Source organism: Centropristis striata, chromosome 15, assembly GCF_030273125.1.
Source record: "Centropristis striata isolate RG_2023a ecotype Rhode Island chromosome 15, C.striata_1.0, whole genome shotgun sequence".
Taxonomy (NCBI): Eukaryota; Metazoa; Chordata; class Actinopteri; order Perciformes; family Serranidae; genus Centropristis; species Centropristis striata.
The window spans coordinates 9,181,325-9,195,520 of record NC_081531.1 but is presented as its reverse complement, the minus strand read 5'-3'; the positions used below and the strand labels follow the sequence as shown (position 1 = coordinate 9,195,520).

Sequence of the window (14,196 nt, the reverse complement as noted above, 5' to 3'; positions counted from 1 at the left end):
ATTGTGGGCAGGGATTAGGACAAAGGGTAAGAGATACAGATAGAATAGAAGATGGTGCTTCGGTAGGTGAAGCAAGCAGTGGAAGTTGGATCGCTTTGATTGGTTGGAAAGAGATAAAGAGAATAAAGAAAATAGGGCAGCGAAGGATAAAGAGAAAGGCAAATGAGGAGAAACCAAAGAAAGGAGCAGTAGGAGGGATTGTCTGAGTGGACTTCCATTGGGTTCACGGCTTGCCAGCACATGCTCAGTGGGCGCTGCACTGCAGTTAATACTCTGTCAGGACTGATGGATAAAAAGGGCCGTGCAGAAAGCCTTAAATACATCTGCCACACATGCAAACTCAAATGCTTCACTGGCTCTTTGGGTCACACTGTCACGTTATTGCTTTGCTAACCAGCACAGCCCTGCAGTCTTCCTTCAGTATGCAACACAGCCAGCCCTCCTTTTCCCAGATTCCCTTCACATTACACCATGTCCTCCATTGTATCTGATCAGCACCAAACTCCCCTCATCTTTTCACCCATTACTCAACAACTGATCAATATCACCGCATAACAAATACATCAGTGCCACTGTGGCGGTCAAAATCAATGGCCGTGCATTTCATTCTTGTGATGAATAACGAGCATGCTTGCCTCAGGAAGTATGGTATATGAATTTGTGTTTAAAGTATTTAAAGCCTCTAAGTGTAAAAATCATTATCTCAACCTGTCGATTGAAAAATTATTTTGATAAAACTGCAACCATTGCAGAATAAAAGGGTGCATTATGTGTTGTTTTATATGCCCTCTGGTCTGGTTCAAGTGGAAGAATTATGCAGAATATGACACAAAGGATGAGGATCAACTAGAAGACGCCTCTCTTTACTTTTAGATTAACTTAAGGATGAAATATGAAATGAACACACACAGATTTGGCTCTGTGAGTGTCTCCAGGACTGCCGTAATGATTCCAGATAAGCACATCATTTAATGTGCTAATGAGCTGTGAAGACGGATAGATGGAAGCATTCGTCTTTGCTCAAGGGGCTGCCAAAGTTACTTATTTTCACATTTCTTCTGCTGCTGCTAATTGTAATACACAGTTAGTCAGACGTAACAGATACAACATACAAGACTGTGGGATGTTTGTAGAGGAAACTTCCCAAAGAGACTCATGAATGCAAGCACTTATAGTTAACATAGAGACTTCACTGGTACAGACATTTCCAAAATCACCACAGTCATTTCTACTCCTTTGCAATAAAAAGAGAAAAGCATTTTATTTGAATCCATTTTGATGCAATACAAAGAGGACAAAGGCAAGCAGAGAGGGGACTCGTCAGCAAGGAGCTGCAGAAATCAATTTAGAAAACTGACCCTGAGAATCTTCACAGAGTACTGCTGGATTAGTCAGTGCAAAAAAAAATGTTCAGATTCCTGTTGTTCCTGCTGGTGGATGTCGTTTCCAAGTCTGAAAAGTGAAACCAATGCATTATTTCTCATTTTCAGCAGGGGGCGAATCTACTGGTTGCAAAAAGAAGTTTGATTATAGAAGGCTATGAGAAAATGACCCTACTTCTCATATGATTTATAACCTCAGATAACATTTTAATAATATGTTTTTGGTCTCAATCACTAGTTTCAAGTCTTTTTTAACCCAACATGATGTCAGTTTTGTAAATTATGGTACAATTTGAACAAATATAGATGATTAAGCAGGGTATGCTTTAGTGTTTATACCCTGTGAATAACAAATCGCTACCACAGCGACCTGTCAATAGGATAGAGGCGTAGTAATGCATATTCATGGCACTGTGTATATTTATAACAAGAATGAGAGCCTTGAACTTGTGTGTTTTCATCTTATGGTGTGTTCACACTGGTTGTTATACTAAGTGTTTTTTGGCATGGTACAATGCCACTGACACTGTTGATTGTGCAATTTTAATTCTTTTAGATCTCAGCTCTGCTTTTGATAACGTGGATCACTCGATTTTACTTGAAAGGCTTTGGGTCGGCATTAGGGACACAGCCCTAGAATGGTTCAAGTCTTATCTCTCAAACAGAACCTTCTCAGTTATCTTAGGAAATGCCTCATCATCTGTGGCCCCTTTAACATGTGGGGTCCCCCAGGGCTCTCTTCTTGGCCCATTGCTGTTTTCTGTTTATATGCTTCCATTGGGCCAACTCATCAGTAAACACAATGTGCAATATCACTGTTATGCTGACGACACACAAATTACATTACTTTTTTTTGGTATGTGCTTGTTTCTGTCTTGTACGCTTGTTTTACTTGCTGTTCAGCACTTTGTAACGTTTTGTTTTGAAAAGTGCTCTATAAATAAAGTTTATTATTATTATTATTATTATTATTATAAATACAAAGTCAATGCAAATACACAAGTAATCATTTGTTGTGCTTGTCTGTCTCACAAAAAGACCTGACAAAGTATGAATTCAAACCTTTTACACTTCTGCATCATGTTGTACTTATTTCGTCAAAGTTTTAATCTGCTAGTGCGTTGTCAAACTCGCACAAGTAAGGCAAGGTGAAAATTTGCTTCAGGTCTGGGGTGAACAACTTTGACTCTTTCAGAGTGTGTTTTCAGTTCATTAAAGTTAATCATCATTTTTTGTCTTTTTCAGCATTTGGTTGTACTAAAAGACACTAAGGAGTCAACTTTTTCTGGGGAGTTCATTTAGTTTTAAGCCTGTTTTACGCGATCAAAAATTAGCAACTCAATTAATATTACATTACATTACATGTTATTCAGCTGACGCCTTTGTCCAAAGCAACTTACAATAAGTGCATTCAACCTGAAGGTACTAGCCTTAGACCACAGGAATCAAGTAAGTAACATAACTTTTATGCGCCAACTGTAATCACTACAGGAGTGTTATATAAGTGTAACGCAATGTGCTAAAGAAGAAGAGCTAAAGAAGAAGAGCTTTCTTTTTTTTCTTTTTCGTTTTTTTTATTAGCGACCATGACTTAACCGAGGTATTGTTGGAAGAGGTAGGTCTTCAGCCTGCGGTGAAAGATGTATAAGCTGTCTGAGGTCCTGATGTCGGTGGGGAGCTCATTCCACGTGTCAGGACAGAGAAAATATCAGTTAACATGAATTATGGATGCACATTCCCAACCTAGCTATCACTAGCTGATAACTTAGCTTCACCCTCTTGCCAAATATGGTCACTCTTGGCTCCAAAATAAAAAATCAAGACGACGACAGGCAAAATGCCAAACTCGAAGCTTCAAAACAGTAGTTCACAAACAAATGGGTGTTTTTCATGTTGTTCATCATTTTCAGTTATTATTTCATTCAGTGGGTGCTGTAGATCTTTGTGATTAATGGCTTTATAAATACACTTGACTCGATATCCTGTTTTGCAAGTAAACATTTTGCCCTGTGTTTTGGGTCAGTTTTTCTCAGAATTTTCTGGATAAATTAAAATTCATCCCACTTCCAGAAAGCGGAGAAAATTATACACATTACATTTATGTGTACACAACAGAGTGAAAGACAATAACAAATCCCATGAGAAAGTCAGAGTGGGAACCCAAAGAAGATGTTCCTGCAACAAACAGAAAACAAAAGGAGACAGAAGCTTCTGTGCTTCAGTTAAATCATTATATAATCTATATATACACAGTATTACCTCACGTGGATTAGTATGGGACTTCCCAAATTGCCAGGGAGGATGACTATAATGAGGCTGGGTAGATGGAAACTGACACCCATTATGAAAACATGCATATGTGAATAATTCTTCTACATTTCCTCACTGTGGAAACTGCTGTTATATTAAGAAACAGTGAAAGAACAACAGAATGTCAGCCATAACTGATGTTTGTGCATGCAGGAAAAGCTCCTCTCTGTGTGCTGTGTCATACTGTAGATCCAGGGAGAGCAGGGAAATACAAGCAACATGAGTCCCTTTTATGGTTCAGTGCAAGAGCTGCAACTCCATTTTCAGATAGGAAAGGACACAATGACAGGTCTGCGAGTCTGTGGCAGCAGTCTGTTAAATTCAGAGGGGTTCCACATCCTGGCAGATGTCATGAATATTTAATGTTCACTCCGAATTGGAAAAAGTCAGAGGAAAATGGAGATTCAGCAGTCACCCGCAGCCACAGGATACTCTTTGTTTTTTAGCACAAAGTAATCCTTTTAGCTGCATGTTTCTCGTGTAATAGAAATACTGATACTCATCATTATTATTCTACAGATGTCTCCAAAGGTACAGTTTTAGGACGAGTACAGAGTACATGTGGACTAGGCCTTAAAGCAATAGTTCAGTATAAATATGCCTAAATCTCACCTGTTTGCTGAGAATGCAAGGATCTAAACTTTTCTTATATGTGCACGCAAAATATGAATCTACCGCCAACTCCAGGTTAACTTAGTTTAGCATTTAAGCTGGTATGGTTCTGTCCAAAGTCAACAAAACCAATCGGCAACTCTAAAGCTTGCTAATTAACACTTCGTTCCATACAAAAACCCAAATGGAAAAGGATACTTTGTGGTCTAACGGGATGATGCAGGGTCATGTACAGGACTATTTCTTGGGTTCTATGCAACTTTTTGACGTCCCGTTGGTCGGACAGCTCAATAGTATGAACAAGTGATCTTTCTAGCCAAGTGGTTTTGTGCCTAAAGATAACCGTTTATTGACCACAGCAATGGAACATTATTTTTTAAAGAAGCATGGCATTCTGTCCATGATAACGTATTCTCAACAGCTGACTTGCTCCGGAGCAGGTTATGTTAAGATCAACACGGAAAAGCACCATCAACACTCAACTCTCTTAAAAAAATGAATAATATAGATTCAGCTTGGAGGCATTGACCTCTCTGTGTCATCTTGAACCGTATGTTTCTTCTGGCACTTAGAGTCCTGCAGACTGTCTGCACGTCAAAACCATTTTATTTTACACCAAAATCGTCCTGCAGCAGAGACTCATTGAAGCACTAAAGCCTTGTACAAGTTGTACACTTATGCACAATTATGTTTTTATACATATATTTTTTTATTGGCTCCCAAGTGACACACGCCAAAACAATACATCAAGGCAACATATTAATTTAATTAGACACATTAATGTAATTACAGTCAGATCTACTGGTGGCCTATGGGGCATGATAAAAGATGGAAAAATTGAGTGTGCACACTAGATAATGCTCCCAGATACTTACTTTAATTACCATACAGTGATGTTTTGAGCTCTTTTAATGACTTCTTCCTGTCTTTTACAAGTTCTTCTGCCCACCTCGTCTAGATGTGGATGTTAGTTCAAGTTTTTGCAAAATTTATTTCGTTTATGCAGTCACAAAGTCTGGGATTTTTGCCAACTGTTTCGCTTGTGTTAAACTTAAATTAGCCTCATATCAAAGCTCTTCTTCTGTGAAAGACAGTAGACTTCTCTGTGTCTGTCATATGCTGCAAACACGGATCCTTTCATGTGAACGTTCTAATAACTACATCAGAAATCCCTTGGTTGACTTAACGAGTTGATAATAAGTGTTGCAGGACTGTCAGGACCATAGGTGAAGCCAGATAATGAAATAACACCCTGGCTATGTTGAACTTGCTTTGCCGTACAGGGCCCAGTAGCTTTAATTGTAGTTGTTAAAAAGGGTCTTGATAATACACTGCCAAAATGTATCCACAGTTAATGTGTCAAACTTTATTTAATTTATTTATTAACTGGTATTTTTATAAATGTGTGTCAGTGTTAGCCAGCTGGCTTATTTTCAACAGCAGCTCTTTGGCAAGATGGTTTGAAACCAATTAGTTTCGGCTTTTTTAGGCATCCAGTGCACCTACATGGTTGATGTGGTGAGTCTATCACTCTTTGATTCCCTGCAACTCTGGAAAGCAGGTGATGAAGTAGGTGATTACAGAGGTTTAACACCTTTAAATCTGCTTTACGGGAAGAATGATCAGACATGCAACAGGTATGCAAAGCTTCCAGAATAACAGCCAGCAAGAAGATGATATCTGATATCCTACAAAGCCTAACTGCAGTAACTATGCAAAGGGTAAAACTGAGAAAAACTGCTTTAGTTTTAGTTTTTTTTTCTTTTTTTTTTCTTTAATGTATTTTAACTGGCCAGCCAAACTGGTTATAGGTAGGTAAGTGATATGACACTTATTTCTACATGTATTGATGATGTATTTTTTATGCTCAAAATCATGATGATTTATTTGACCTTTGACCCCAAAAATGTAGTTTTGCTGTAAAAGATTCTAATAGTTATGAAAAATGAGTGCAGTAACTACAATGTTGTTGTCTTCTTTCAGCTTTTATATTTTGTTTTCAGTGAATAAACAGTTCCAAATTAACTTTGTTAAAAGTGTATTTAAAAGTGTTTAACAACTTAACTAATATTAGAGAAATGTTATATTTTAGTCTTAATAGAATTTTATCTCATTTTTTTCACTTGATCACTATGTAGATAATAATTTCCCTATCAGATAAATGTATAATTTCTACTATTCTTGTCTTCACTATTCAACACAATGAAGAAATAGAAGGCTACACTGCTTTTGTTTAATGTTTAAATGTGTAAATATATCCAAATCAGACCACGGTAAGTGCAATTACTGCTTGGTTTTGAGTTGGATATTGTAGTTACTGCAATTTTTATATAATTATTTCCCTGAAATAAAGCAAAATTGAAATCTAAAACTTTGCCACAAGATAAAACAGACATCAATGAGTTAATTTTTAGCCCTAGAAGTGGGAGAATTGCCTGAATAAATACTCCTTGCCTGAATATATTTAACCAGTCCAACCACCAGAATGTCTTTCTGTCAAAGATGCTCTTCTCAAAGCCAGCATCAGAACTAAATGCTCACTTGTTCATGCATTATATAGGAAGCAGATCCGTGACAGAAACTTGCATAACGATGCATTAACATAAAACAGCTGACATAATGGCCTTCTGCTCTTCTTCCTGTGGTGATAATTCAGAGATATTGAGCTGTACAGTACCACTATCTAGTAATGACAGCTGCTCCCATAAGCACAATGGAGCTTCTTTCTATCAGTTTGTTCCACTCCCTGCTATGGTACCACCTGTCACAACCTCTCGCAGCAAGCCATGTCAGTAAATGGCCAAATCAGGAGTGCAGATCAGTGTTATCTGTGTTTTAGGTGAAAGATTAAAGCTCTTCTGCTTTTTGATTAGACTTCTTCTGATATTTACAGGTACATCTCAAAAAATTTGAATATCATGAAAAAGTTCAATATTTTTTGTCAATAATTTCAGAAAGTGAAACTCATACATTATTTAGATTCATTAGAAATAGAGTTGAATATTTCAAGCCTGTTTTTCTTGTAATTTTGATGATTCGTGCTTAGAGATAATCAAAACTCAGTGTCTCAGAAAATTAGAATATTGTGAAGAAGTTGAATATGCTGGTCCTGGGTCAGTGGTGGTTTGGGGCCATGTCCTCTGCTGCTGTTGGTCCACTGTGTTTTCTGAAGTCCACAGTCAACATAGCAGCCATCTAGCAGGACATTTTAGAGTCTTCATGCTTCCACAAGCTCTTTGGAGATGCTGCTTTCATTTCCCAGCAGGTGTTACTGGGCTGGACTGGCCAGCAAACTGGGCTGACCTCAACCCCATAGGAGTCTATGGGCTGTTGTCAAGAAAGGAGAGACACCAGATGAGCTGAAGGCTGCTATAAAAGCAACATGGTGCTGTAGGCTGATCTCCTCCATGCCACCAAGTATTAATGCAGTAATTCATGCAAAAGGAGCCCAACCAAGTACTGATGTATACAAATGAACAGACTTTTCAGAAGCATGACATTTGTGTTTAAAATATCCTTTTTTTTATTGATCTTATGAAATATTCTAATTTTCTGAGACACTGAGTTTTGTGTTTTCATTATCTGTAAGCCAAAATCATCAAAATTACAATAAATACAGGCTTGAAACTTTTCACTCTATGTGTAGTGAATCAATATAATATACGAGTTTCACTTTCTGAAATAATTGACAAAAAATATTGAACTTTTTCATGATATTCTATTTTTTTTTAGATGTAACTGTATTTATCACAAACATAATGATGATGCTGATACAGCCTTTTTAAAAAAAATAATCTAAAGGCTAATAAATATGAAAAAAATCACTTCCTCACCTGAGCGTCTGATATGGAGACACGTTTGGACTCCACGGTGGGCCTGCGAGCCACTCGGGGGGACGTGTTTGTGTATCCTCCTCCAGGCCCTGAGGACCGGTAGGTGCCCCTCTCCTGCAGCGAAAACTTCCTCCCGGTGAGGTGAGGCCGCATCGCGTGGGTCCTCTTGGCCTGAGCCCCGCCCTGCTGAGCGCCGCCGTTCTTCACGCCGTTGGTGGCAGAGCCGTCTGGTTCTTCTGTCGTCATGGCAGCCATGACATCTGTGAGACTGCTGGCCTGTTTGTCAGAGTCAGGGTCCAGCCTCTCACAGCCGGGGTCACTGCTCATAGCCATGGCGGGCTGGGAGGTGGGAGCGACGCAGGAGCAGGTGGCGGGGAGAGTACTGGGGAGCGCCCAGCAGCATCAACGTGACCTGGGCCCGCCCTCCGCTCACAACGTCCAGCGACCCACCAGAGCTGGAGAGAGAGAGAGAGAGAGAGAGGCTGTGAGCTCAGCCCCAACATTTCACCGTCAGAATATCTGTTATTAAACAGCCCAAAAGTCCGAAGAATTTTCCCATTGGACACAAATCCCATCGGACTGACGGCTTGTAATCTAAAAACAAAAAACCACTGCTCCTATTTTGTCCCAAAATATACACTTGAGTTGTTGATATCCAGTGAGAGCACTATGGTTAATGGTTAGATAATAACCAAAATCATTATCAAGAAAACCATGAAAAATGTCTAGATATCAGCTCTTAAATTAAACTCTTATGAGCTATTTTTTTGTTATCATTATATTTGTCCAAACAAATGTACCTTTAAAAGTACCAGGCGTTAAAATGAAAAGAAATTGAAGAAAACCAGGTTGGTCTAATATTTTTTTCCATGACTGTATACTGGCTTTTAGCTAAATGCTAATGTCAACATGCTAATATTTCAACATGGTCTCACAGGAATCCGTGGAATAGCCATGGAACCACCCAAATTTCCGTGAAACTGACACGGATTTCGCTACAATGCAAGTTAATGACAGTCATATCCCGTGGCTATTCCAACATACAAAGTGATTATGTACATTCACTGAGTGAATATTTAGAAAATAAAACATATATTTATCGCTAGAAATGCGATCAAAATCCATTTTTATGCAGAAACTAAGTCAAAATATTGATTTTTTCACTAAAAATGAGAGAACTGACCGCCATGTTTTTTGTTCTGACCGCCGAGACCTTAAAAGTCACGTGACTTGGACACAAACCATTAGGAAAAAATATCCATGGAATAGCCACGGGATATGACTGTCATTAACTTATCTTATTAGCTTATGGGAACTGGTCATTAATCAAGTTAGTATGGTTCAATGTCACCATATTGCAATATGGTGGACTTTATTGCAAATTAACTGCTCCCTAGTTGATACAAAGGCCTCATTTCAAGGGAATAAAAACATAATACAGGCGATTATACACTTATTTTATTCCATTTCTGCCAATAGATGCTCCTGACTCCTACACACTGCTCCTTCGAGTGAGTTAATTTGATTGTTTTTAGCTAAATAAAATTTGCCTTAACCCACTCATCATTTTACAATTAGTTATCTTTTCCCGAACTGCCTGGAGTCTAAAAGCTTATTGTTACCTGTAAAATACTGTCACTTTATAATATCATATTGATTTGTATGGTTAACTTAGATTTTTGTCCATATCGCCAACACAAATTAAAAAAAAACAATTGCATTTTTAATTACATGTAAATTAAAACCTTTCACAGATGTTTGGTTGGCCACATTTAGCAGTGAGAGCACCTGTGAGACTTAAGTTTAATTAAGCAGTTGGGGGGAAAAAACAAAAACAGAAAGCCATCTCTCTCCGTGTGGGTGGTCTGGTGGGTCAAGTTACTTACAGCAGACATGCGCTCATAAATTGAAATAAATGTCCCACTGATAAAACCCAGCCCAAACGCTGCAAAGCTAATTATGCCTTGTGCATTTGCTCATGGCTCCCTGTCTGCCTATGAAATGCTTGTGGGTGGACATGAAAAGGACTGAAGGTATTGTGTGTGTGTGCACAGTATGTGTGTACATATGCACAGACATTTAAATAAGGTTTATTGAGCGTTTTCCCTTTCATCTGGTAATGAAAATCAAGTCAGCTGCAGACTGTAACAGACAGGCAATATCAAAGCTCTCCACTATATCTGTTCAGGTTCTTTGTTCTGCAGATGGAAGAACACAGATATGCAAAGCGGGCCTATGCCCGGCCGTCCAGAGGAAAGAACGGGCAATCAAAGAGTATCCATTACTGTAACAACGGGAATCAAGAGGAAGTGTGGCGGTTGTTTTCTTCTGCCAAAGAAGTGGTCAGTAAATGGGCCATGTTCTGCTATTCCTGAAGTGTGTCAGGAAGGTAGAGCTTCACATTCAAAAATAACACAGTGTTCCACTTTGTCCAGGTGGGTCACACTCATTCAGCCATTTGCACAGTCATGGCTGCAATGTATCACAGTTTTGTCATGCTACCATGGCTCTGGAGATGACAATGTCTGTCTCCTCGTACAATGAAATGAGATTTTTGGTGCCTGTAGCCACACTGCTCATATAAAACTGCACTTCACTGCAGGCAAAAAACAACTTCATGGAGTTTTTATTCCAAAATACTGTGGCTGACGTCTGTGTCACTGCAGTGTGAGCAGTTCATGGGGACTGTTACAATAGCAGGGAGCTCCAGCGCTGTTCATGTTGAAGTGAAGCAGCTGAAAGTCCACAAATCTTTCCATTTACCTCTCTCTCGTCCTCCTCCTGATCTAATAACAGATGAGGACGATGTGGAGAGCCAACAGCCCTCTGTGTCCATATCATGCTAAGCTCTGAGCCCACCTAGGTTTTAGCAGTCCAATCAAATGTTAAAGATATTATTTAAATCGCTCTTGTTACTGTACGCTGCTCAAATATCCTATTTCACTGGGTTAAAGATGCTCACTGGGCTCTAACTTTCCATCATCCAGACTGGTCTCCCCTCAATAAACAATGTAAGGCGTTTGTACAGGCAGCAAAATACGACTTACATTTACGTTTTCAACTGTGCTCCGCCGCCATCTTTCAGTAGTAAATACGAAAAAACAGCAGACTTTCACACAGGAGAAATTACATTTTAAGTAACTTCTGTCTTTCACTTCACCCTTGTAACTTCTTCACTTCTGGTATTTAGTTAATTTACTGTTTAAACTAGGGATGGGAATAGTTAATGGATGATCGAATAATGGTTGTTAAGAATTTGGTCGATCAAATGGAATTTTTAATCGATCTGTGTATTTTTTTATTTAAATTTTATCTCTGATAAAAAGAGATGAATAATTTTATACTGATCAGAATCACTGAACTGAGCATTCAGTCAATGAGCTGAGAATTAAGTTGGATAAAGCTACAGTTTACAAACTGAAAGTTGCAATAACAATTATAAAACACACAGAAATACAAGGGTATTAATTTGAGCAAAACTAGCTGACTGTATCAAATCTTGCTAGCATGAATTACTAGGTTTAATTTTATCCAAAACTTATTTAAACACAAAACATTTAAATATGAAAATCACTATGAAAACTGACCTCATGCCTCTTCGGGGGCTAAAACATTGAACTCCTTGATGTTATCTTTACAGTTTAATCTCAGAGTTAGTTTTACGATCGACAGGATCAAGTCTCTTTTCATCCTTTCAAAATAAAAGCGTCCTTTATCAAAACAGGCTTTTGCATAGTCCTGTGTATATATATATTTTATTTTGACCATGTATGCATAGAGCGATTGATCAATTAATTGATCTTTAACGTTATAGATAATCAAGTTGGCAGGTTTCTTCCATACGCCCATCCCTACACAGTAGTAGTAGTAGTAGTAACAGTGGTAGTATTTTTTGGATACAGGCTTGTAGCGGGCTTGTTATATTAACCCACAAAATTCATCATTTATAAACACTGATATGAAGAACTCAACAAACTGAACGGGAAACATTATTACCAATAAGATGATAAAATTGGTCTGCTTCATTCATAGCTGAAATAAAATAATCCATTCATACAAGTATAATGGCTTGTCATGAATGTCATATATTAAGCCCAGTGTGTCAAGAGGCAAACTGGTTATCAGCCACACACACACACACACACACACACACACTCATCATTTTCCCATCACTTACATATTTCAGATGGCTGTTATTTAATCTATGTAAATTGCGATTGCAGGAGAAAAAAACCCTTTTAACTGTCAGCAGTGAGGGGGAATGCATTGTTTCACTCCTGACTCATTTGAGCAAAAACAAAAAGGAACTGTCATGTTTTGCTAATTCTTATCGCAACCGGTGATTATCCGTCTCTTGAAACGGGTCGCTCTCCACTGCGGCATCGCTCAGCCTGCTGCATGTGTGAGCAATATCCTGGTAGGAGTGGGAGGTGGAGAAGAAGCAGTGGTCTGGTTATTAATTTCATACTTGTATTTGTTTACAGAAGCAGGTAGGCACACAGTTTTATTACAGAAGATAATTTTAATTAGGGTCAGTATTTTTCACTGCAACTCTCCATCTTGTTAAATGTTTGAGATGACATATCGTGACTGCCACACTGTTAGAATACGACAGAGTTCATGCAGGATTAAACTGGTAAATGTCTTCCGAAGTTTTTACACATTTCGGTGAATTTCACCTCTAGTTCTTTTCGTAACTGCGTATATATTTGGAGTTGAGGAGGAGAAGTTATGGGGATTTCATTCCAGCTTCAATATCTATTAAAGATGTGAATGAGCAGAGGCGACAAGATATGATTTTATCCCAATACTTGAGTCATGTCACGATATTATTGCGATTTTAAGCATTTTGCGATATGGTGAGTATTGCGATACAATATATTGTGATTTAACTTTTTACCTGCATTTTGTGTCCACAAAATCAAATTCTATCAAGAATTGTTTTGTCAATTAAGAGAAAATTCTCAGTCTATTCATCTCACTTCAATCTTTTTATTTCTCCACAATGAGAGTCAAACACACAGACGGACCAACAAAGTATTCAGTCAAACTGAACTGAACTGATATCAAACATGTATGGACGACAACAACTGCAGCATTCTATCAAACTTTCCTTAACTTTAAGCTTCATTGCTCATCAAAAAATGGCCTTACTTTGCAGCATATTTTCAACAACTTTCCAACATGATATCCTGTCATGGTGCCTATAGATTCCTTAGATCTTCTAGTTTCACATGATACCAGTATCTCCAGTACATTACTAAGAGTGAGCCCGCTACGGCCTCCAAAGAAAAAACAAAAAACGTCAGAAAATACTGACGGCCTGCTGGCACTAAATGATAGATAGATACTCTATTTATCCGGAGGGAAATTCAAGAAATATCCTGAGGGAAATAGCGATACTTGGTGGTCATGAATTGATATTATATTGCCACCTCAGATATCTATCACCAAGAAAGTCAAGCACCTGGTTTTTCCAGGTTTAGTTATTATTTGTGACATCCTATTTTACAGAGGCTTCGTTAGCTGGCTCAACAAAGCCCGAAGCCCCATGAGGCGGGTCTCACTCGCCAAAACGCCCCTAATTTAACACAGGGATGAGGGAACATAGGGCTGAGGGAACATAGGGCTGAGGGAACATAGGGATGAGGGAACATAGGGATGAGGGAACATAGAGCTGAGGGAACACAGGGATGAGGGAACATAGGGCTAAAGGAACATAGGGCTGAGGGAACATAGGGCTGAGGGAACATAGGGCCGAAGGAACATAGGGATAAGGGAACATAGGGCTAAAGGAACATAGGGCTGAGGGAACATGGGGATGAGGGAACATGGGGATGAGGGAACATGGGGATGAGGGAACATAGGGCTAAAGGAACATAGGGCTGAGGGAACATAGGGCTGAGGGAACATAGGGATAAGGGAACATAGGGCTAAAGGAACATAGGGCTGAGGGAACATAGGGCTGAGGGAACATAGGGATAAGGGAACATAGGGCTGAGGGAACATAGGGATAAGGGAACATAGGGCTAAAGGAACATAGGGCTGAGGGAACATAG

General features: G+C 38.8%; 1 protein-coding gene across 2 annotated transcripts in view; it reads right to left on the bottom strand.

Moving 5' to 3' along the window:
• Positions 1-14,196, bottom strand: part of camkk1a (calcium/calmodulin-dependent protein kinase kinase 1, alpha a) — a 93,610-nt gene that overhangs the window by 50,334 nt on the left and 29,080 nt on the right. For both annotated transcript variants that reach the window (XM_059351140.1, XM_059351141.1), the window contains exon 2: positions 8,138-8,592. In XM_059351140.1, the coding sequence (XP_059207123.1) occupies positions 8,138-8,470 (333 nt within the window). In that variant the 5' untranslated portion in view covers positions 8,471-8,592. The remainder of the gene's footprint in view (positions 1-8,137; positions 8,593-14,196) is intronic.